Source organism: Larus michahellis, chromosome Z, assembly GCF_964199755.1.
Source record: "Larus michahellis chromosome Z, bLarMic1.1, whole genome shotgun sequence".
Taxonomy (NCBI): Eukaryota; Metazoa; Chordata; class Aves; order Charadriiformes; family Laridae; genus Larus; species Larus michahellis.
Genome location: NC_133930.1, coordinates 10,653,200 through 10,675,129, shown reverse-complemented (window position 1 = coordinate 10,675,129; position 21,930 = coordinate 10,653,200). Strand labels below are relative to the sequence as shown.

Below are 21,930 nucleotides of genomic sequence, written 5' to 3'. Positions count from 1 at the left end.
CGTACTATCGTTACACTCCCTGGTAAAGAGTCCCTCTCCATCTTTCCTGTAGGCCCCCTTCAGGGACTGGAAGGGGCTATAAGGTCTCCCCAGAGCCTTCTCTTCTCCAGGCTGAACAACCCCAGCTCTCTAGTCTGTCCTCATAGCAGAGGTGCTCCAGCCCCCTGATCATCTTCGTGGCCCTCCTCTGGACTCGCTCCAACAAGTCCATTCCCTTCTTATGTTGGGGACTCCAAAGCTGGATGCAGTACTCCAGGTGAGGTCTCCTGAGAGCGGAGCAGAGGGGCAGAATCACCTCCCTCGCCCTGCTGGCCACACTGCTTTTGATGCAGCCCAGGATGTGGTTGGGTTTCTGGGCTGTGAGTGCACATTGCTGGGTCATGTTGAGTTTCTTACCTATCAACACCCCCAAGTCCTTTTCCTCGGGGCTGCTCTCAATCTATTCTCCACCCAGCCTATATTTGTGCTTGGGATTGCCCTGACCCAGGGGCAGGACCTTGCACTTGGCCGTGTTGAACTTCATGAGGTTTGCACAGGCCCACGTCTAAGCCTGTCCAGGTCACTCTGGATGCCATCCCTTCCCTCCAGCGTGTCGACTGCTCCACACAGCTTGATGTTGTCAGCAAACTTGCTGAGGGTGCACTCAATCCCACTCTCCATGTTGCCAACAGACGTCAAACAATGCCGGTCCCAGTACTGACCCCTGAGGAGCACCAGTTGCTCCACATAGTGCCACACTCGATGCACATACTGCATTTCTGACACACTGTCTCCCCTATACACATCTCTATGCATACTGCATCCCTTATACACACTCTCGATGCATGTGCTGCATCCCCTACACACTGCATCCCCCTGTACATACCCTTGGTGCCCGCATTATATCCCCTGTGCACACCCTTAGTGCAAACACTGCAGTTCCTATACACTGCACGCCCTACCCACTGCAGACCCCCCAACACAGTCCTCCCATGCTGCTTGGGCTCACTGCCCCCACCCTGAGACACCCCCAGGGTCCTGGGAGACCCCTGGCCCCCCCAGGGTGGTGGCATCTCAGCCCCCCAGGTCCTCAGTTCAGGGGGGTTACCCTGGTGGGCAGATACTGGGGAGACTGGTGGGACTGGTGGGGGTGAGATATGATGGGTTATTAGGTGGGGCTGCATCTTATTGGGGTGGGGCGAGGGTGGGGCTTAATATCGGGGTGGGGTTTGTGCAAGCTCCTCCTGGGAGGAGCTTGTTGGTGGGGGCAGGGGATGGAGGTCCAGCAGTGCCCCCCACCACCAAATACCGCCTGGATGCCGGGGTCCCCAGCTGGGGGGACAGAGAGACAGGGAGCACCGCACCGGGCACTCCAAACTACCTCGTTGGGGCTGGGTGGGCGCCTCCCCCACCCGCTCGCACCCCTGGGTGCCAAAGCAGGTGAGCGTGGAGCAACGCTCACCTCTACCTCAGCGTGGGGGGCCAGGCCTTGGTACCACTGGGCTCCCCCCGGCACTCCCACCGCGGCCATGCCACTCTGTGTATCTATTAAAGGAAATGAACTGCTGAACCAAACCAGTGTGGAGGGTGGTATGTGTTACATGGTGCCACCCGCCAAGGCCCAGTGCCCAGGCTGGGGACAGTTTGGGGTTGCAGGACACCTCCACAGCCTGTAACACCCTGGGGTGGCAGCTATAGTGCCTGAGGTTTCGCAGCCAGCCTCACCTTTGCCTCCAGCACAGGGTGGCCTCAGTTTCTGGGGGCTGTGGGGTGCAAACGGTTCCCCTGCACCCACCAGAGCCCTCAAGCATGATCTGGATCAGATTGGACACCAAATCCAGCCATGCTAGCAGGTCTGTGGGGCTGCTTGGCCCCACAAGCTGCCCAGTGGCAGCTCACCTGTGGGTGGGGGACCTCATCATGCTGCCTGTGCCAGGCAAGGGGCATGGCTGTGGGGCTGCTAAGGCCATGGCCATGGGACTGCTGAGGTTGCACCAGGCAAGATGCAAGCAGTGCTGGGCCAGCCTGGCATCTGGGCAGTGCTCACAGATGGCATGGGTGACACATCTGGAGCTGAAAGGGAGACACAGGCATGCACATGGGTGGTCATGACTGCACATGGGAAAGCATGGAGACCTGCAGGCACCTCGGCCAGCATACATAGATACAGATCACTTGTGCTCCCTCGCAGAAAGTCTGTGGCGTGCACTAAAGCATGAGCACTCACACACAGTCACAGGCGCCCATATGTGTGCAAACACACATGCTTGCACATGCTTACACATTCCCATGCCCTTGCACACACGTGCAGCGACCCACACATATGGAAGAGACACAGGGGACTCCCATGGGAACAGACAACCCCGGCAATGGCAGCCATGAGGACAGGCCCACCCCTGGCACCCATGAAGCCAGGTCCCTGGCACCCAAGGGGGACAGAACCTTCTGTCCCAGAGGTGGCCCCCGGGGACACCCCTAGTCCCCCGGGGACAGCCCCCGGCCAGAGCCCCCGGTGCCCCAGCCGCGCGGGCGCTGTCCAGGGTGCTGCAGCGGCGCTGCCCACCCCGGGCCCGGCCTCGGGGCAGTGACACGGCGGTGACACGGCGGGGGGACACGGGACCCCTGCAGAGGACCCTAGGGCTTCCTCGGGCCGGTTCGGCCGGAGGAGCCCTGTGGGTGTGTATGAGGGTGAGAGGGTCCGTGAACGTGGGAGAGTGTGTGTCTCCGTGTGCCCCGGGCTGCAGTGGGGTTTCCCCTCTGTGTGTGTGTGTGTGTCTTAGTGTGTGTGTGAATGTGTCTGTGTGTGCCCCAGGCTGCAGTGGGGTTTCTCTCTCTCTTTCTCTGTGTGTGTGTGTGTGAGTGTGTGTGTGTGCGCCCCACGCTGCAGTGGAGTTCCCTTTGTGAGTCTGTGGGTGGGTGTGTGAGAGAATGTGTGTGTGTGTGTGCACGCACACCAGGCTGCAGTGGGGTTCCCTGTGTGTGTGTGTGTGTGTGTGTGTGTGTGTGTGCGCGCGCCCCAGGCTGCAGTGGGGTTCCCTCTGTGTGTGTGTGTGTGTGTGTGTGTGTGTCTGTTTGTGAGTGTGTCTGTGTGTGCCCAGACTGCAAGTGCCAGGGTGTTTGCTCTGGGGTAGGGGTGTGAGGTTGTGAGACAGCTAAGCCCTGGGACAGAACTCCTGCAGTCATGGCACAGCCCGACACAGCCTGGCAGAGCCCACTATGCAGAGCTGGAGCGAGATCGATGCAGCCTTAACTGGGGTCTCGTGTCCCCTGTCATTGCCAGGCAGTGCTGGCCACAGCTTATCGAGTGCCTGAGCCCCAGGGAGCCGTGAGGGCACACGCAGGCCCACGTCCCCACTCGTTACACAGCTCAGGGGGTGATGTGTGTTGCCACGCTCCCTGGGGGGCTCGGGGACACAGCTGCTGTCACCTGAGTAACCAGCCCTGATCGATGCCCACTTCCCGCGTCCCGCAGGGACTGTAATTGAGCGGGATGGAGGAGATGGAGGATGCGGGGACAATCCAGCCCGGCAGGAGGAGCGACAGATCTGCCTCAGCACCTGGCTGGGGGCAGACGGCCGTGGCGTCAGTATGCCACCAGCAGGTTCCAGCGATGGGGATGGTGTCAGAGCCTCCTTCTCAGCCCCAAGGAATGGGGGGCAGATTCACTGTTTCAGCCCCATTCCAAGGCTCACAGGCTGGATGGGACTCTAAAGGGTGGATGTCCCCGCATCCCAAAGTCCCACACTGCTTGAGTCCCAGGACTGCCTGAACTTCTCACCTTGGGGAACTGGGTGATGTGTGTCCCTCTAGCACAGGCTTTTGTGTATTTGTGGGCATTGTCCATCACGTGGGGCACAGGACATGGTAAAGCCAGTATCCTCTAAACACCTACCAGGACCGTGGGCACAGCCCCCAGCTGCTTCTGCAGCCCCCAGCAACTTCTGCTAATGAAGCCATTTCTAATTGTCGCCTTTGTGGAACAAAGCGCAGCTCTTCCCCTCTGAAGATCCCTCTTCTACAGCCCAGCTATCGATCCTTGGAAAAAAAGGCAGAGCACACAGAGTCTCAGCCTGCTCCTCCTGCCCAAGTGCTCTGCACAGCTCCTCCAGGGAGATTTGGAGGGCTACAGGGTTTTTGGAGGCCTTGGACCACCCCACAGCTCCCTCCTACGGCCTGGCAGCCCTGTAGATCTCCCTGTAGGAACACATCTATAAGGACAAAGCTTTTTCAGGGCACAGTGTGTTTTGCTCTTGGCAAAGGGGACTGGTTGGGTCCCCAGTGCCACCCAGTCCACATTGCTAGCCATGCTAACAAAGGACTGGCTATAAGCAGATGTTTTTGACTTAAGAGCCTGGCTTGGCACCTTGACAGGGTGTTCCCTGGGACAGCTCTGGCACTGCTGAGGCCACACGGGCACGACAGGCCAGTGTCAGGCTGAGCCCTGGGGTGCCGGGAACACTGCGAGGTGCCTTGGAGGCTCCCGAACTTCTCCCGCTGCAGTTTGGAAAGCCTCTGGACTTTTCTCTGTGGTGGACGTTGCTACCATGAATTGGTCTCATCCCTTTGAGGGATCACGGTAATTGCGAGTGCCAATTGCCGGCAGCCGTGGGGCTGGGGCTGGCTGCTGCATTCGTTAGCGTCTCACTATTTTAGCGAGCGCGTTTGGTCGATAGGAGAAAGGTGAAGCCGGGCAGGCCAAGGCCTGGGGGAAAGCCCGCGGCAGCCTCCTGGATTTCAAAGGCCCGGCATCCATATGGCCCAGAGATCGCTATTATCAATGTCTTTTTAACACACCCCAGCGGCTCTTTCCTGGAGGACCACGCCGGAACGAAGCGGACATCGACCACCCGGGCGGCGGGAGGCCTGCACGCCTCCCTCTGCAGTGCAAATCACCATCGACCGCCTGCAGCCTCTCCTCCTTGCCTCCGAGAGGGGCTTCGTGCCCTCCGTCCCCGCTCCTCGCCGCCCTCCACCACCCCTTCCCGCCCCGGCGGGCTCCGTCTCCACGGCAACGGCGGCTCCTAGCAACGCGCCGCCATGGCAACGGGGCGGGGCGGGGCGGAAGCACCGCCCGGCTCCTTCTGGCCGACGGCAAGATGGCGGCGGCGGCGGTGGAGCTGCAGCGGCTGCAATGGCGCTTGGAGGAGCTGGAGCGGCGCGTCGGCGGCGACGACGGGGCCAGTGGGACGCGGAAGGTGCCGGGGGGCGGTTCGCAGCGACCGGGGGGTGGCTCTGTCCCTTCTCGGGGTCCGGCCCGGCCTTCCTCCGGGGCCAGGCCCCGGCGCTCGCCCGGCGGGGTCTGAGTCCCAGGCGGAGGCCCAGCGCGGCCTGACAGGCCCGTCTCCTTCCTCTGTGCCCTCTGCAGGTGGCGGACGAGCTGGTGAAGGTGCAGGTGGCGCTGAGCAATATCGCCGGCAAGCGGGAGAGGATCAAAATCCTGTTCAAAAAAAGTGAGCGGCCTCGGGGTGGAGCGGGGGACCTCTAAACGCCTGTGTGGCATTTCGCCCCCCTAAACAAAAACCCCTTCACCCTTCCCCGTGTGAGCCCCTTTGATTTTGGGCTCTTGTTTTGCATATTTGACAGAGAACTAAGTAACTGAGTGTGGTCTTTCTGCTCGCGATTCTGCCACTCGGCTGTTAGGGGTGGGAAATTGGCCACTGCAACCTGTTATTTGCTTGATGTCCGCCTGTGTCAGTGCAGCAATTTGCTCTGCCTGAAGTACAGGCCTCGAGGGTTGTTGGAGCTCCTGAAATGTCTTCTTGCATGCTTGGACTTCCTGGGCACAGTAGAGCAGCTCTCTCCTGTGTGTGGTGGGAGCAATAACAACTACCTGAAAGGAGGTTGTAGAGAAATGGGGGTCAGTCTCTTCTCCCAAGTAACAGGCGACAAGTCAAGAGGAAACGGCCTCAAGTTGCACCAGGGGAGGTTTAGACTGGATATTAGTAAAAATTTCTACACTGAAAGGGTTATCAAGCATTGGAACAGGCTGCCCAGGGAAGTGGTGGAATCGTCATCCCTGGAGGTGCTTAAAACATGGATAGATGTGGTGCTTAGTGACATGGTTTAGTGATGGTTTTTGCCAGTGTCAGGTTGATAGTTGGACTCAGTGATCTGAAAGGTCCCTTCCAACCTAGGCAATTCTATGATTCTATGAATAAGGATCATACACAGCCAGCCACTGGTGGACAGATCTGGGGAGCCACCTCCAACCTGGGGGATATCAGGAGCGGACACCTGAGTGCTTCTTTTTGTCCTGCAAACCTGCCTCCTGGCCAAGTTTTGCTGTCTGGTATCACAGAAGGAGCAGGCTGTGTAAGAAGGGTTGCTGTGCTCCAAGGTTGCAGTGGCTGTTTGGTATAAAAATATAAATCGTGTATTAGTAAATGATTTTAAGGACCAGGATGGAGGGCCGTTGGCTGGTTTTGTTTCAAGGGCAGGAAGAAGCAGATTTCATTCACCTTTAATATCATTATCCAAATAAAAAGCAAGTGTTGTGCGTGTCCATAATGAAGCAGTTATCTGTCTTGAGCCATCTGTGAGTTCTTGGTCACAGTGCTCTAAAGTCACATATTTTTCAAGTGCTATAGAAATTGATGAATCTGAAAAAAACATCCATAAGTGGGCAGTGTTTATAAAGTAAGCTAATGTATAGTATGGGGGAAAATTGCACTTGTGAATGCAATAATGTGTCTCGTACTTTTTGTTTCCAAATCTGTTTTTCACTCCAGTTGAAGATGTAATAAAATACCTCGACCCTCAGTACATTGATAGGATGGCTGTTCCAGATGCCATGAAGCTGCAGTTCATCTTGGCAGGTAAGGCGTGAAATGAGAGGAAACAGGGGAGGTGTTTTAGCCCTGCAAAAGTTGTCTTTTACTTAAGTTGGATTGAGGTGGATTTCTTTAATTGTAACGATCTGGCAAAGCACCCTCTCTGGACCTCTCAGAGAGATGGTTTGTACAAGGATGTCTGTCACCCTTAGTACTCCCTTGTGTACATCCGTGCTGCATTTTTGTCAGTTCTGATCTTTTTAGTATTTTTTAGTATCAGTTTAACTCCGAATTGATAAAAAATTGAAAAGAAAAACTGGAGCTAGAACAGTTTTCCTCACCCCGCTTCCAATACTCTGTAGGCTGTGACAAAAATGGAAGACCTTTGGATGTATTCTAAACACCTTCCAGCCTTGTCCTCTTTTGCCCCAAAGAATTTGGTTCAGCCTCGTGATGGTGTAGTCTGTGAATGAAACTTGGTGGAGATACTCCTGCATTAAATTGGTGTGAACCAAGGTCCGGGGATGAGCAACACAAAAGTCTACCTAAAATCATAAACAAGCCCCTTTCTATATAGGAAAATTTACCTCGCCAGTATTTGTGAAAAGCCAAAGCAGCGTCTTTCCTTTACTGATGTTGCTTCTTGTCCCTGCCCAACCAGAGGAGCAGGTTATTCCTTCCCAAGCAGCCCTTCTGGAGCAGGTGAAGAACCTCCAGCCCATCTTGGACAGTGCTAGTATCCAAGGTATGCATGTTCCTCTGTGAGTTTGAGCTGCAAATGCCACTCCAAAGCTGTTGCCTATCCTGTTTTGGGGGGTTTTTTTTGAGCCTCAGACTTGAGGACAGCTAAGCATACGACCTGGTATGAGTAACGTAGATACAAACAAATTATGCCCGCTTCTCCCCCGCTGCTGCTCTAACATGTTGTGCAAGGTCAAGGAGGTGACGGAGTAGGTCAGGAAGCGGGTTAGAGAGAGCAGCTTGGCAGAGGGGGTGGAGACCAGTGGCTGAGGGCTGTGCACGGTCACCAGGCTGTGGAGCCACTCCTGCCTGCGAGCTCTTTTATGCACAGAACATCCCTGCTCCTGGTGTAGGCAGAGATGCCTTTTTAATCACCTGCCCAAATGTTCACCCAGGTAGTTTAATTTGCTGTAGTTCTCACTGCAGGCATCCCTTAACTCATGCCATCCACAAGCAGTTAGCAAATAAACTTGGTATTTAATATGAAGGGTAGCTGGGGGTTTTGTATGGCATGAAAGGCATGTTTGTGGTGCTTGCATTCCGTTAGCATAGTTCTGCTGTGACGTGCTTGCGGAGAAGGAATGGTCTTTATTTTGGTAACTAATCCTAAAACAAAATGGATTTCTCTTCTGTGCTTTCAGCGGTTCCTGACCATGCAGCCAAGCTTCAGCGACTCTCTCAAATCCACATACAGCAGCAGGTAGCGTGAATAGCCTTGCCAGTCTCAATGAGCAGGGAGGAGGAACCGTTTGTCAGTGGCTGCACTGAGAGCCTTGTATCTGCTATTGCTTGAATTGCTCATTTCTAGCAGGTTTATTTTTGCATCTTGTCCAGGATAGCCATGCTGTAGTTTTAAACAAAGTGTAAGCACTTGGGGAGGGCGTGGCGAGGTGGAAAGTAGCCAAGATTTCTGACAGTTAAGTCTGAACTGGACAAGCACTTTGCCTGCCATAAAGCTGTTTGAGCTAGAGGTTTGAGTGACACTTTATAAGCAGTGGTGGGTTTAACCAGTTGGCATTCCTCCTCTCACTGCGACACCGAAGTAAAGCGTTGCGCTCTGCCAGTATCCCAGTCTCTGGAAGGCTGTTGATAGTGTCACCTTGTGTCTTCAACCTTTCCTTCCCCCTTTGAGATAGTGGTGAATGGCCTGGGCAGCACCTAATGCCCCCTTTCAGCATTTTGCTGTGCATTTCTTTTCTGGGGCAAGCAAAGTATGGATGCTGAGGACAGGCAGGCAATGGCGCAAGCCCAGGGGCTTTGGTGCTTCACGAGCTTGAGCATTGGTAACCTTTCCCGTGACTGTTGAAACACATACAACTACAGCGGGTGGCCACAGCCAGGGCCTGAGCTCTGATCTCAGTACTGGCCTTGGATGAGTTTCTTCCCCTGTGCTGTCAGGGACTGGGAGGACAGATGTCCTTCACCTGATTTATTGGTTACTCACCATGGCTTCCCTCTTTGCAGGAACAGCGTCAGAATCTCACTGACGGTGTCAAGACACTCCTGGAAGACTACAACAAAATGGTATCCTTTGAGCCTTGGGCCTGACACAGCTGACCTGCCCGCCTGTCTCCTGGGCTGCCTCACCCCACCACATGCTGTCGGATGTAGGCGATCCCCAGCCCTGTGTTTAGTGGCCAGTGCCCTCTCTGTCACGGTGATGCCTGTGTCCCTGTCATACTCCTCTAGGGAGCAGAGCCGAGGGCCAGAAGTGCCCGTGGCTGTGAGATGGGAAGGGCAGGGTGCCACCTGCCAGAGCTCCTGTGCTGGATCCGCTCACCGCACGGCTGGGCACAAAGAAGCGGCGCAGCCCGCTCTGTCAGGTGGTCACTGGTCCCTGCGACGTGCCCGAGCCAAACAGCGGCTAATCCTGGCCATGTATGATCCCAGTGCTGAGATGCATCCTAAAACCAGACCAGGTAGGGGAGGTCTGCTCTTTTCTGTAGAAAGCCCCTTGAAATGCAGAGCTACGCGGTGCTCTGAAGCGCCTCCCAGGCTCCCATTGGTGCTCAGCGCCTGGATGGTTTGATTCCATGCAGGCTTTCCACAGCCTCCCTCTCCCAAGGAATCGGGATTGTAGCGGTGCTGTTGGGCTGCTAGGGCCCTTGGACTGTGGTTTCTTCCCTGTGGTTTCTGCATCCCTTTCCTTAAAGAGTCGCGTCCAGACCCTGCTTCTCTCCAAGCAGTTTGTCCAGTGGCATGAAATACTGACACGGCTGGAAACTGCCAAGAAAACGAAGCCAGTGGCAGAGTGATGGCAGAGCCGGGAGCGCAGAGAACCCCTGGGGACCCAGCTGCCCCTGGGTGTCTCTGTAGAGGCTGCAGCACGGCTTGTACCCTGTCACCTCAGCATCCTCCCCCTCGGCGTGAGCGTGTGGCGGGGGACGTCACCGGCTCTCTGTGGGGCACCTGGGCTCTGTCCGCCCCTAGTCGAAGCCATGCTACTCCGTAATATGCCACGTGTTTTGCAAACCTTGCACTTCCCCGTGATGCATTTGGGTTTGTGACGTATTTAAAAACCCCTTTCTGCTCCTGCTGCGGACTGCAGTAAAATCCCGAAGCTCTGACTGCTTTGTGTTTTCCTGCCCTGGGTGTCACGGGCTGTCCGTTCCCGCCTGGGGAGTGACGCGCGGGGGCCTGGCACCCGCGGGGGGCGGCCGGTACACTCGCCCGGTCTTGGGACAGGGCGGGTAAATCCCGCACCCCGCCCCGGTCCCACCGCGCTCCTCCTGCTCCTCATCCCTGCCGATGTCAGTCGCCTGCGCCCCGCGGGCTCCGGGCCTTTGTCTCCCCGTGCCCCCCCCCCCCCCCGTGCCCTGTCCCGGCGCTGGGAGGAGGCAGCGGCGCCGCCCGGCTTCCTGCCTCCGCCCGCCCCAGCGGCTGCCGCCCGCCGGAGCCCCCTCCTGCGCCGTTCAGCTCCCGCGTGCGCGGGCAGCAACGCGGGACATGACGTCACTCCTGCGCGGGTGACGACAGCGCGGCGCCTGCGGCGGCGCCACCAGACCCGCAGCTTCCACGGGCCGACGCGCTCACGCCCTTCCCTCGCGTCTGCGTGCGCGGAGACACACCCCCCACTCCCCCCCCCAGCTTCCCCGCCCGTGCCCGGCAACAGGCGGCATCGCCGATATGACGTCACAGCCGTGCGTGGGCCCGCCGTGGTGACGTATGCGTGAGGGGGCGGTGCCGCCTCCCTCCTTCCGCCCGCGCGTGCGCGCGCCCGGCGCCATCTTGTGTCGAGAGGCGCGCTGAGGCGGCGGCAGGTGAGAGCCCTTCCCGCGCCCCGCACGGCCTCCCCGCCGGAGCCGCTTGGCTCCTTTCCTCCCCCGGTAGCCGGCCCTTGGCCTTCACCCCCCACACACACACCCCGCCCTCCGTTCCCCGCCGCAGCGGCCGGGCCTTTCCCAGCGCCCTGTGGCACCGGCCTCGCGGGGTCCCCTCGCCCACCGCGGTCGCAGCCCCCCGGGCGGTGGCTTGGCCTTCCCACAGGGGAGCTCGGCCTTCCCTGGCAGCCCCAGCCCCCGTGGCAGGGCCCGGCGCTGCCCGTCCCCGGTGGAGCTGCACCGATGGCGGGCTGCTGCCGCGCCGGGGGTGAGGGACGTGCTTCCCGGGTACAGAGAGGGGGCACTGACCTGCCCTGCCTCCATAGGGGACGGGGTACACGGTGCTGGCTCTGGGTGAAACGGGGCTCAGAAGCCTCCAGGTAAAAAGCGCTGCGTGCCTGGGCACCGTGGGATTTTTGAGGTGGGGAGGGGTTGTCTATATACATGAGGTGGGCCTCGGTCAGGGTGCCAGCAGAGGACCCTGCCTTGGCAGAGCGGGGAGCTGTGAGGCTGGACCTTTCTATCTTTCAGTTTCCCTCAGAGAACCCTTTTTTTGTTCATCGTGTGCCTTACTGTTGTCCCGCTCCTTTCTGGCCATGTGTCTCCTGCTGGCAACCCCCTGACTCTCTGTCTCCCCTGTGACCTGTGCTGTTTTATTGAGTACCCAGTCCCTGGCCTTTCACCTAGGCTGGCCAGTTTCCACCTAGGCTGGCCAGTTTTGGGGCTTGGAGCCCCACAAGCCTGTTCCTGTAACATACCGGAGCTGCTGCAGGTGGGCTGTGCCCGCGTTTATTGTATGCACATTCCGGTGCGACTCGTGGAGTGCAGCTGTGGTCAGTATCCCCTTGGCTTCTGTGCCATATAACCTCATCTCACTCATTTCTCTGTTCTCCCCAGAGATACAGCCTGTATTTTTTATTTCATCTTGATTAGGATGCTTAGGAACCAACCCTGTGTTTCTTCCACCACCCGCCTGTCAGGGCCCAGGCTGCCCTGTGGCAGTGTTCATGCCGTCGTTAGGTGCTGAGGAAGACTGGAGCACAAATGACTCCTCAGCATGAGCAGGGCATTCTTCCTGATCTTTTGGATATGCCTTTCCAGGATCCCCAGCTCTTGATAGCTCAGAGCGCCCTTTGAAGGAAAGGTTGTCATTAACTGTGGTGAGAGTTTCTTTGCGCAGCAATTATAACGGGAGTTTGTATTAATGGACCCATTTTCCTTTTCAGCACTGCATAATGGAGAATTACAAGAAGACCAAAATTGTGGAGAAACCTTGTCTTCTTCCTTTCACCAACCTGCCCCCTGATATTATTGAAATGAAAGTGAAGGATGGGAGTAAAATCAGAAATCTGATGGGCTATGCCATCAGCAAGATGGAACTGGACTCAGTGAGGCAGATCCTTTTCACTGGCTCAGGCAAGGCCGTGAGCAAGACCATTACCTGCGTGGAAATCATGAAACGAAGGCTCAAAGAGCTGCACCAGATCACCAAAGTGCTCTTCAAACAGATCGAAGAGATCTGGGAACCCATTGTGCCTGAGGCAGGCCTCGATGCCTTGACAGTGAAGAGAAACATTCCTGCTATTTGTGTCCTACTCAGCAAAGATGCCCTTGATCCCCAGGAGCCGGGGTACCAGGCTCCGGGCTCTTTTGACACCTTCTGGATCGAGACACTTAAAGCGGAGTCCCAGGGCCAAATGAAGAGGAAGCAGGGTGGGGGCAGGGGAGCTGGCAGCACAGGAAAGCTCCCTCGGTCGGCTGGAGGAGCACCTGGGGAGCCCTGCGCCAAGTCCTGAGACGCGGACGCTGTGTTTGGGTGTAGTTTGGGGGAGTTGTGGAAACAAGCCAGCTGCTGTAGCTGGAAAGCTGCTGCTGAACATGGGGGCTTGCAGAGTTGTTAGGGGAGGGCGGGAGAGGTTAACTGTTTCACAATGGCCGTGATTGTAGGCGTCTGGAACTTGTGTTTTGACAAGTTCCCTTGTCAAAGGCTACCAGGCCGTGCTCTTCAGCGTGCGGTTCAGGGAAGACAGGAGTCGTCTCTGCTTGAGCAAGGACCATTGGCGTCTCGTCAGTGAGCCCCGGCGAGTGGCTGCTTGGGGAGCGGGGTTTCAGCTGCTTGGGGCGGTGTGGCAGCCCAGGCGGCAGGCACGCCTGTCAGGCGCCCGCTGGCATGGCTGGTGGAGGTGGCTCTTGCTGCGGTACAGAGGGGAGATGGGACCCGACGGGGATTCCCCTGGCTGCCGCCTGCGTCACCGGAGCTCATCTGAACGGGACAACGGGGCACGGGGCTGCCTTGGTTACGTCTTCTGTGCCTGAAAGTCCATCGGCTGCTGAGCCCATCAGGGGGTTTGAATGTAGGATTGCGGTGGTACAACTCCCGTGTGCGACTGTGTGCATGTCGCACCCGTTCTGTCCTTTCACCTCGGTGGAGCTGACGGTTACATCTCTCTGCCAAAGTGGCAGGAGTCGACTCGTGTCACAACCAGCCTGAAATCCTGTAGCTGCACGAGTGCCCTGGGGTGGTGGTAACGGTAAGGTCCAAAGGACCCTGTTCTTTCCCCTTTCTGCTCCTTTTCAATGCACAGAGATGGGTTTAAAATAAAGTTTCCTCTTCTTGTAATGTGAAATTTGTCATGTCTTCCTCATCCCACTGGAGGTCACCCTGTAAGCGTTGCTGGTGGGGCTGCAGCTGCCAGCTGAAACTTTGCTCTTCCAGCTCTCCTGGAGGAAGCAGGGACGTGCTGCTCTGCGTTCTTCCCTCTCATGGCTGTAAATGTGCCCTAATCGTGGGGGAAGGTTTTCTTCTGCCTTTGCCTTTAATATCTAAGAAAGGTCAATGTTGCTTTTTTTTTTTCTGGGAAGCTTTTTGGTATTTGTTTTTTAAACCCTCTAGAACCGCACTGTTACAAATACTTGGCCCAAACTCCGCTGACTGAAGCAAAGGACGGAGCATCTTTTCTTGGGCATTAGCCAAGGGCCCGGCCAGGTTCATTTAAATGCCTCGTCCTCCATCCCTCTCCCGGTGGTCTCCTCACGCTCTCGGCTGTTGTCACCGGGGCCAAGGAGGTGCTCGGGGAAATGCCCGGGTGTCTGCTGCGCCGGTGCAGGTGAAACCGTGGACGGCGCAGAGTTAAGCCGATTTACTTCAGTGTTGTTTCCGGCTGCTGCTCCCTTACATCGAAGGAGGAGATTCCTTTTCTTGACTAATCAGCAGATTAGCAATAAACGCTAAAGGAACATGCTCGAGTGATCATATGGTTTCTGACGTTGCAACAAGCAACGTGTTTGTGTTTTGTTTACTGTTAAAAACACCCTTTTAGCAGAGGGCCAGACCCTCAAACAGCCTGTGTAATCCTCCCTCGTGGCGGTGGTGTGTTTAACACCCTCTCATCAAAGCTGCAAAGGATTTTTGGGTTTGTTTCACTGTTTTAAAGTTACCCTCGGCTGACTGCAGCAGCACTCAGCAGTGGCGGAGCTTTCCTCCCCAGGGCCAGAGAGGGAGCAGCCTGTCGGGACAGCCAGGAGAGGCCCCAGCTGGCTACGGACCTGCTTTTCATCCCCTCTTCACTCAGGGGTCTCCTTCCCCTGCCGTGACCTGGCCAGACAGGCCCCCCCGTGCCCCGGGAGGTGGCAGCAGATCCCCCCCCCATGTTACTGCCACGTGTCTGTGCCACCAGAAGGACACGCAGCCCAGCCGTGGCTTTTCAGAGCAGCTGAAGGTGCTGGGACCTGATCCCTGGGGGTCTCCCAGAGACCCCCCCCGGCTGTGGGGAGAGTCCTCTGTGTGCCCCGCTTTGGGGTGACGCCCTGCACCAGAGCATCCCTGGCTCTGGTCCCCTGTCGGGGCTGGTGGTCATGGCCTGGGGGACCGTGGCATGTCCCCACCCCAGGGCGGGCTGACCCCTGCCTCAGTTTCCCCACGGCGCAGGACAGGGAGATGCCAGCCGTGCCTGTGAGGCCACCCGCTACCCGCATCCCTGGGGCACAGGATGTCCCTAAATGACCTGTGTGTCCCCCCGACGGGCTGTGGTGGTGCCCGTGCCCACCCCTGCCTGCGCCCAGAGGGACAGCAGGACAGCCGGGCGGGGCGGGCGGTGCAGGCAGGGCTGTACCGGCGGCGGGGCCGGGGCCGGGGCCGGGCCGGCGGCGGCGGCGGCGGCACGGGCGGGGTCGGAGGGGGCGGGCCCTGAGCCGAGCGCTCGCCCAATGGCGCACGAGGGGCGGGGGGGCGGCCACCAATGGCGGGGGGCGGGGCGGTGGCAGAGCCCGACCCTCCCGCTCCCCCCCCCACCCCCCGCCCTTCTCCCGGTGCCGGCGGGAGGGCGCGGGCAGCGCGCGGGGCTGCGGCACACACCGGGCGGCCCTTGGCGGGACCGCGCCGGGCTCCGCACCCCGCACCGGCACCGGCACCGCCGACCCGCTCCGCACCCGCGCCGGGGCCCGCACACACCGCTCGGCCACGGGACCCCGCCACGGGACCGCGCTCCGCACCGGGCCACGGCCCCGGCAGCGCCGCCCGCCCTCCCGCTGGCCCGTGGGGTCCCCGCCGTTCCCGGGACGGAGAGGAGGCGGGTAGGTAACGCCGGGGGCCCGCGGCGGGAGGGCGGGTACGGCGGGACCTGTTGCTGCCCCGCTGCAGGCCGGGGGACTCCGCGGGTGTCCCGCTCCCCAGCGAGGCGGGGGATTAGAGACACTGGGGACCCCCGAAATCGGGGCTCTGCCCGACCCGGGTAAAAAGCACAGAGCGGGGGGGCGCTCCCCTCCCAGCCGCTCGCCCCGTTTCGGGGTGCGGGACCTCGCAGCGGGGTCCAGGCGGCAGGAAAGCCGGTGGAGAGGGGACAAGAAGGGGGGCCGGGGCCACCCGGGGCCACCCCGGGCAGGGAGGATTGGGCCGGGATGAGGCGATGGGTCTCCCACCTCCAGCTTGGTGTCCCTCGCAGGGGACGGGGCGGGGGCAGCCGGGGTGCGGGGCGCTGGAAAGATCCCCCCAGACAGCAGCTGACCTGGGAGCTGCTGCAGCCTCCAAACCCCCTTGGGTCCTGGAGTCGCTGCCTGCTGGCACCCCCACAGCCCATGCTGAGGCGCTCGGGCAGCCTGTCCCCTTGTGCCGGCGGTGACAGTGACTTTCTCCCTTCCAGGTGTAGGAGGGAGGAGAGGGGTCCCCGTGTCCCCACCGCCCTGCCGGAGGAGGGGAAGCCGAGGGAAAGCTCCGATTGATCCTTCCCAGCAGCGCGGTGAAGCGTGGGACACAGCTGCAAGTGGCCAAACTGTGACGGGACAATGACATCTTGCTGCCCGCCCAGCGCGAGCCCTGTCCCATCGCCAGCACTGCCGCCATCCCCTCTGTCCCCTGCCAATGCTGGCGGGTAGAGGCTGCTCGCTTGATCACTGCGCTGGCATCCCAAGTGTGGGGCCAAGCTGCGTGTCCCGCTTTTTCCCGTGGGACAGTGGCGATGGGGGCCGCTCTCTCCACCGGAGCGGTTGTGGCAATTTCTTTTAACTGTGTCATCGCATTGCTCATCCTCATCCTCTTCCTCATCCTCTGCAAGGCCTGCAGGACCCCCTCATGCCCCAAGAAGAGCCCAGCTTCTGATGTGGACGAGGCAAGGAATGAAGAGAAGTACCTGCTGCAGCCCTGAGCTGCCTGGGGATGTGGGTACCTGGCTGTGCTGAAGGAGTCGTGCCAGCCTGGATGCCTGCGCTGGGACTGGGGTGCTGGACTGGGCAGGATGAGAGCAGGAGGGATGCTGAGCTGCTCGCCAGGGCTGTGATGCGGGGCACGGCCCTTCGCCTGCGTGGTTTTGGTGTGTGAAGTCCCTGCGGATGCCCACAGTGACCATGGTGATGGAGAGACAGCGTCTGGGGACGTGCTATGTGGACAATCCTGCCTGTCCCAGTGGCCAGCGAGTGCAGCAGGAGCCCTGCCCTCGAGCGTATCCCGTGTTCGGGGACAGCCCCGGGCTCCTCCCTGGTGCCTGTGGCCCCGGCCGGTGGCCACTGTGTCGCAGACCTGAGCAGGGCTAGCGTGGAGCTCGGAGAGGGGAGGCAGCAGGGCTGGCACAGGCGCCTGTCCCCGAGCGGACTGGCTGCCCCATGGTGGGATGTGCCTGTGGGGGGACCTTAGCAGCCCTGGCCTCACCGGCAGAGTGGGTGTCTTGGGGATGGCGCTGGGGTGCCATGTGCCCCCAGCCTCAGGTTATTTGGCACCCGTCTGCCCCAGCAGCCAATTTAATGAGCCATGAGAGGGTCTGCATGGTCTGTCTGTCTGCAGTCTGTCTGTCAATCCCCTCCAGCATTAGCACCAACACTGCCAGGCAAACAGCCCTCCTCCTTGCTGGGCGCGTGTCCCTGCCTGCTCTCCTGCCTGCTCCTAGCCGAGGCCAGCTGGTGGGGTTTGACCTGCCCGCAGGCCACAGACATGCCCTCGTTGGTGTCCCCATCCCCGTTGAGAGCAGCCTGGGATGGCTTTTTTCTGGGGAGGTGGGAGACATGGGGAGCGATGAGAGTGCCTGGCCAAACAGCACTGAAGGGTCTTCTGGCCCCATCGCTCCCCGGGGACCAGAGTGGCTCCGCAAGGAGGAATGCTTGTGGTCTGGCTTGTCCCCAAGCCTGGCAGCTGCCTTCCCCCACCCTGCCTGCAGGTGCTGTGGGTTTCAGAGGGCTCTGCCCTGCCCATCCTAGAGCCGAGCAATAGCCAAGGTCGCCGCTGGCACAGCCACTGCAATAAGGGGACGGAGGGGTGGGCTGTGCTGGGAGGGATGCTGGTCAGGGTCCCTGTGCGATTCCTCCCCATGTCAGGTGTAGCTAACGCATCCCTTTGCAGAGGTGTTTTTACTAGACTAATAAACTGATCGTAGGACCAAGGCGGCGTCTCTGAGCTCTGCCCAGCGCCTGGGAAATTTGGGGGAGGCTGTGTGTCCTGCCAGTCCCGCAGGGCTGAGGAGCAGCTGTCCCAGTCCTGGTGGCCAATGTTGCTGCAGGACTGTGGGCAGTTTGCTGGGTGACGGTGACAAGGAAGGGCTCATGTCTGCATCCATTTGTGGCATTTAAATGCTGGATGAGAAACCTAGCTGGGTATTTCATGCCTGCAGCATGTCTGCCCAGGCTGGGGGCATGGGTCTCTCAGCAGAGAGCATCACCCAGCCCCAGTGCTGGAGGCACTGGAGAGTTTCCAAGCTGTGGCCTTAAATTACAGGGATGCTCACAGGGGATGCAGGCCAGCTGAGCGGATGGAGAACACCTGCCACCACCCCTGCCTGGTGGAAGCGCCTCTGGTCCCCAGTCTCAGCAGCTGTGCCTAAGACTCCAGCGGTGACAGCCCGTTCCTGCTCATCAGCATGCGGCAAGGCCACCGCAGCTCCTACTGCCACCGCAGCCACGTAGCAGCTAATCCCTCTGCCGCAAAGCACCGGAGCGGTGGGAAGGCTCTGCAAACCCCAGTGCCTAACTGTTCCCGTGGCTGCCAGCTGGGTAGAGCCAGCCGAGACCTCCCATGCTAAGACCCCCAGGGAGAGGGGAGCTGTGAGCATCCCGAAGCTGGTGGCCGGCAGCTGCTGTGGTACTGTTCGCAGTGATGGCACATTCCTCTCTCACAGCAGTGGGGGGGCCAGGCGAGGTCCCCAGCCACCCTCTGCCTTAGGGTGCCACGCCAAAATCCAAGGGGCTGTGCATGGCTGACCCCACAAAGGGCTGTGGGGCTGCAACTCAGTGCTCAGTGTCCCCGGCCACCACTCATGGAGGGACTGGCTGCCATCGAGACATGGCAGCCATCACCTGCCCTCCACAGGGCTCTCACCTGGTGCAAGCCCAGCCAAGAGGGGGGAAGATTGGAGGGCTGTGTGGCTCGGCGGGACCGAGCACGGTGAGGTCTGCCTGACCCCAGGGATGACTGCACGCCGTGGCTCTCCCAGCACCTCCATTTATTTGCCTGGGCACAGAGGGGAAGCTGGCGGCACAGGGCCTGCCGCTTGCATGCCAAGCAGCCACCGATCAAAGCCGAGCTTGTTCGTCCAGCGGCGCCTGGCAGAGCCGTTGTTCCTCCCGCTCACTTCCCTCCGTTGCTCTCTGGCTCTCTCACCAGGTTAAGCAGCTTGTCCAGCTTTGCAGTCTCCACCTCGGGGCCCTTCTTAACCTCCTGGCCTTTCTTCGCCTGTGAAGAGAGCAAGCGGGGCAGAGCTGTGAGCAGGGATGACCATGGGGATGGGGAGGGGTCAGACACAGGGAGGGATGCTGGGCTGCTGTGTCCCAGCTCGCAGCCCTCACCAGGGGCTGATCCACAGGGGGATGCACCTGCCGGTCCCTGTATTTCAAGCCCAAGGCGCCATGAGATGTGTACAGGCCCCCATGGGCTGGGAAAGGGTGGTAAGGAAGGGTTTGGGTGGGGATGGGAGTGGATCTGTTGACCACAGTGACATGAAAACTCTTCTGCCTCTCTCCTCCCAGCCCTTTTCAGACCCATGGCACTGGACTACCCAGCTTTCGCCGCCCCCTCCAGAACCTGGGATGGTGCCTCCCAGAGTAGTCACAGTGACGCGGATGTCCAACTCTCCCCAAACTGGTCCCACCATAACCGTTGCATTCTGGTGCCCATGGGGAGAGGCAGCCACAGAAAAGGGGATTGGCCTTTTTTGCACCCAAATGTGTTTCCTCATGAGGGCAGGTGGGTGCTGACAGCCCTAACCTGGGGTGATGAGTCCCAGGTGGGCTGTTATCCTGTCACTGATGCTCTCTTGCCCCTGGGCACACCCCAGACTTCCTATGGCATGACCCTTCCCTGTGCCTCATTGCATGATGCTGTGCAAACCCTGACACATGCCGCAGCGTGGGCAGCATAGATGAGCCCTTCCCACAGCCCCTCCAGCACCCATCCCAACCTTCCCAGGGTCTCCTCCCAGGTCCTGGAGCAAACGACCAGCATCTCGGGAGAAATATGTAGCATGAGGGAAACAAGCCTGCCCAGCTCAGTCCTCGCTTTCTTGGGAGCAGCAGGAGCTTCCAGTGCCACCCAATGCTTTGGGCAGAGTGAGTCTCCCCTGCTGCGGGCTCCAGCATCAGTGTGTTGCTCTCATCGGAGATCAGGGGCCTTGGGAAAGTGATAACTGGGTTTCATCTCTCCAGATGCATATCATGGCACACACAGCCACAGCAGAGGAACTTTCCAACCTGCCTTCAGCCCACCAAGTGCTCCTGCAGCTGAACATCTGCCCCGCAAGGTTCCTCCAAAACAGCATCCACATCCCTTTGCTCTGTGCTGCCTTCCCTCACAGCCTTCCCCTTTGCCAGCCTGCCGGCTCTTGCCTTGCCTCTGGATTTGGGGAGGGGGTCCCTGCTTTGGGTCTGGGAAGCTCCTCTGTGCCCAGCGTGGCTCTGGGAAGCCCAGAAACAGATGCCAAGCAGGGATGAGTGGGAGGGCTGGTACCCGGTCTGAGAGGCAGGCTCAGGAGAGGTGACAGCAACTCCCCAACACAGTGGCACAGCAAGGGGGAACATCACCAACCGGGCTTGTAGGCAGCCCATGGAAAACTTCTGTGTTGGCTCCTCCTGGTATCCCTGAAGCATGGCCTTTGCATGGGGATGCTCTCGGGAGGCCAAGGGAGCAGTGCACACTGTCTGAGCAAGGAGGCCGCTCGCTTTCTTCTCTCCCCGCTTAGAAAAGATCAGTTCTCCTCCCGCTGAATCAGTTCCTCTAATGGCCCAGGGTGCAGCAATTACAAACAAATGACTTTCCTTCAGTGCTGGAAAGAAACGCCAGGGCACAATAAAAAGACGGTCGTATGTCTGTGGGGATCTCACTACCTTTCTTTAGCAAATGTGGGCATCACTGACAGTGATGACTGCTGGGAAAGAAGTCCCTGGGGATCCCCGGGCTGCTCCCTTGTCCTGGCCAGCACAACCCTGACAGACCAGAGCTTTTCTCAGCTGCTGGTGGGCACGGCTGGGGTGAAAGCAGCCCTGGGGAGGGGAACGGGGACATTTGGGAGCCCCTCTGCTCCTGAGAAGACAGCCCTGCTCCTCCACTGAGTGCTGTGACGAGCCAGGGTTGTTTCTATTTACCAAGTCCATTGACTGCATGCCGGGACAGTGCTGATTTGTATTAATGCCGCTAAGTTAGCAACGCCCTTTGTGGCTCTGGTCCGGGCACTGGGAGCGATGTTTGTACTAACAGCCCACGTCACAACCGAGCATCTCTGTGAGTGAGAGCGTTGGGATAAACACAGCTGCTCGGGGTATTTCAGGACTTAGCTATTTCTGCAGAAAAGCTGCTTTGCTGTCTGACGGTGTTCAAAACACTCCCTTTGGCACCCTGCGTCACACACAGCGCCACGCACAGGTCGTTTGGACAGGCTGAAGAGGCAACTGCTTTGCTCATCTGGGAAAAGAAGATGCTGAAGCCATCTCCCATTTGACCTACTTCCAGCCCCAGCCCTTCGTTCTCCCCACTGGTAGGGCCAGGGAGGACCCCTTACTGCTGCCCTCCAGGTAGTAACGTCAGGTCCATAGGGACTATGTCTGAGGCTTGCTGAAGTCCCCAGGCACAGGCAAGGCTCAGCTCCCAGCTGCCGAGCTGTCCCTAAAACCTTGACTTTCACACTGGCTCAGTTCCTTTGGTGCTTATGAGCAAGCTGCAAAAAAGCCACATGCAAGCCTGTAATGAGCCGTAACCGAACCAGAGCCCTGATTTAACGCCACATAACCAGGCAAGCAGGATGACACAGGGAAGGAAAATTATAATGTCCTTTCCGGGGCACTGGAACAGAAAGTTTCCCTTTGTTCCTCCATCTGCTTTTCCTGGGGCAGCTGTGCATGTGAGCTGGACGGGCCGCTGCGGGCTGTCTGACAGCACCACCACAGCATCCGCTCGGATGCACTCAGCAGCTTCCTACAAATCCAGGGGCTTTGCCTGTGTCAGGCCTCTGAGGAGCAGCCGTTCTTGGAGCAGAGCTGTTGCAATTTCCCAGAGCGTGTATGATGCGGGGAAGCATCACCTCCACGAATGGCTGCTGAAGAGCTCTCCCTCCCAACGCATGCCATGGCCAGGTGTGGAAAGGGCACTCATGAGGCTCTGCCACCCGGCATGTAGCTGAGCCTGTTCTCCGCCTGCATCCCTGCTTACACCACAT

General features: G+C 59.1%; 4 protein-coding genes across 6 annotated transcripts in view; 3 read left to right on the top strand and 1 right to left on the bottom strand.

Annotated features, from left to right (window-relative positions):
- The first annotated feature begins 5,018 nt into the window (after positions 1-5,018).
- Positions 5,019-10,057, top strand: DCTN3 (dynactin subunit 3). The gene is made up of 7 exons (XM_074570513.1): positions 5,019-5,174; positions 5,345-5,429; positions 6,708-6,794; positions 7,411-7,494; positions 8,132-8,190; positions 8,955-9,014; positions 9,656-10,057. Exons 1-7 carry the CDS (start codon positions 5,076-5,078, stop codon positions 9,743-9,745), a joined length of 564 nt encoding a protein of 187 aa, XP_074426614.1. The 5' UTR covers positions 5,019-5,075; the 3' UTR covers positions 9,746-10,057.
- Positions 10,058-10,700: 643 nt separating this feature from the next.
- Positions 10,701-13,434, top strand: RPP25L (ribonuclease P/MRP subunit p25 like). 2 transcript variants are annotated; one of them, XM_074570511.1, is made up of 2 exons: positions 10,701-10,750; positions 12,037-13,434. In XM_074570511.1, the coding sequence occupies exon 2, from the start codon at positions 12,046-12,048 to the stop codon at positions 12,604-12,606; it is 561 nt and encodes a 186-aa protein (XP_074426612.1). In that variant the 5' UTR covers positions 10,701-10,750; positions 12,037-12,045; the 3' UTR covers positions 12,607-13,434. The 2 variants fall into 2 exon arrangements, with proteins under 2 accessions (XP_074426612.1, XP_074426613.1); XM_074570512.1 differs by having other exon boundaries at positions 10,735-11,190.
- Positions 13,435-16,117: 2,683 nt separating this feature from the next.
- On the top strand, positions 16,118-16,595 carry ENHO (energy homeostasis associated). Its single transcript, XM_074570572.1, has one exon. It carries the CDS (start codon positions 16,264-16,266, stop codon positions 16,447-16,449), a length of 186 nt encoding a protein of 61 aa, XP_074426673.1. The 5' UTR covers positions 16,118-16,263; the 3' UTR covers positions 16,450-16,595.
- Positions 16,596-18,713: 2,118 nt separating this feature from the next.
- Positions 18,714-21,930, bottom strand: part of DNAI1 (dynein axonemal intermediate chain 1) — a 161,139-nt gene continuing 157,922 nt past the window's right edge. For both annotated transcript variants that reach the window (XM_074570570.1, XM_074570571.1), the window contains one exon: positions 18,714-18,959. In XM_074570570.1, the coding sequence (XP_074426671.1) occupies positions 18,855-18,959 (105 nt within the window). In that variant the 3' untranslated portion in view covers positions 18,714-18,854. The remainder of the gene's footprint in view (positions 18,960-21,930) is intronic.

Excerpts from the sequence above, each read along its gene's own strand:
- DCTN3 (XM_074570513.1), top strand. The coding sequence starts at position 5,076 with ATGGCGGCGGCGGCGGTGGAGCTGCAGCGGCTGCAATGGCGCTTGGAG. Across the intron at positions 5,175-5,344 it reads GGGCCAGTGGGACGCGGAAG|GTGGCGGACGAGCTGGTGAA; the intron begins GTGCCGGGGGGC and ends TGCCCTCTGCAG. Across the intron at positions 6,795-7,410 it reads GCTGCAGTTCATCTTGGCAG|AGGAGCAGGTTATTCCTTCC; the intron begins GTAAGGCGTGAA and ends CTGCCCAACCAG.
- RPP25L (XM_074570511.1), top strand. The coding sequence starts at position 12,046 with ATGGAGAATTACAAGAAGACCAAAATTGTGGAGAAACCTTGTCTTCTT.
- ENHO (XM_074570572.1), top strand. The coding sequence starts at position 16,264 with ATGGGGGCCGCTCTCTCCACCGGAGCGGTTGTGGCAATTTCTTTTAAC.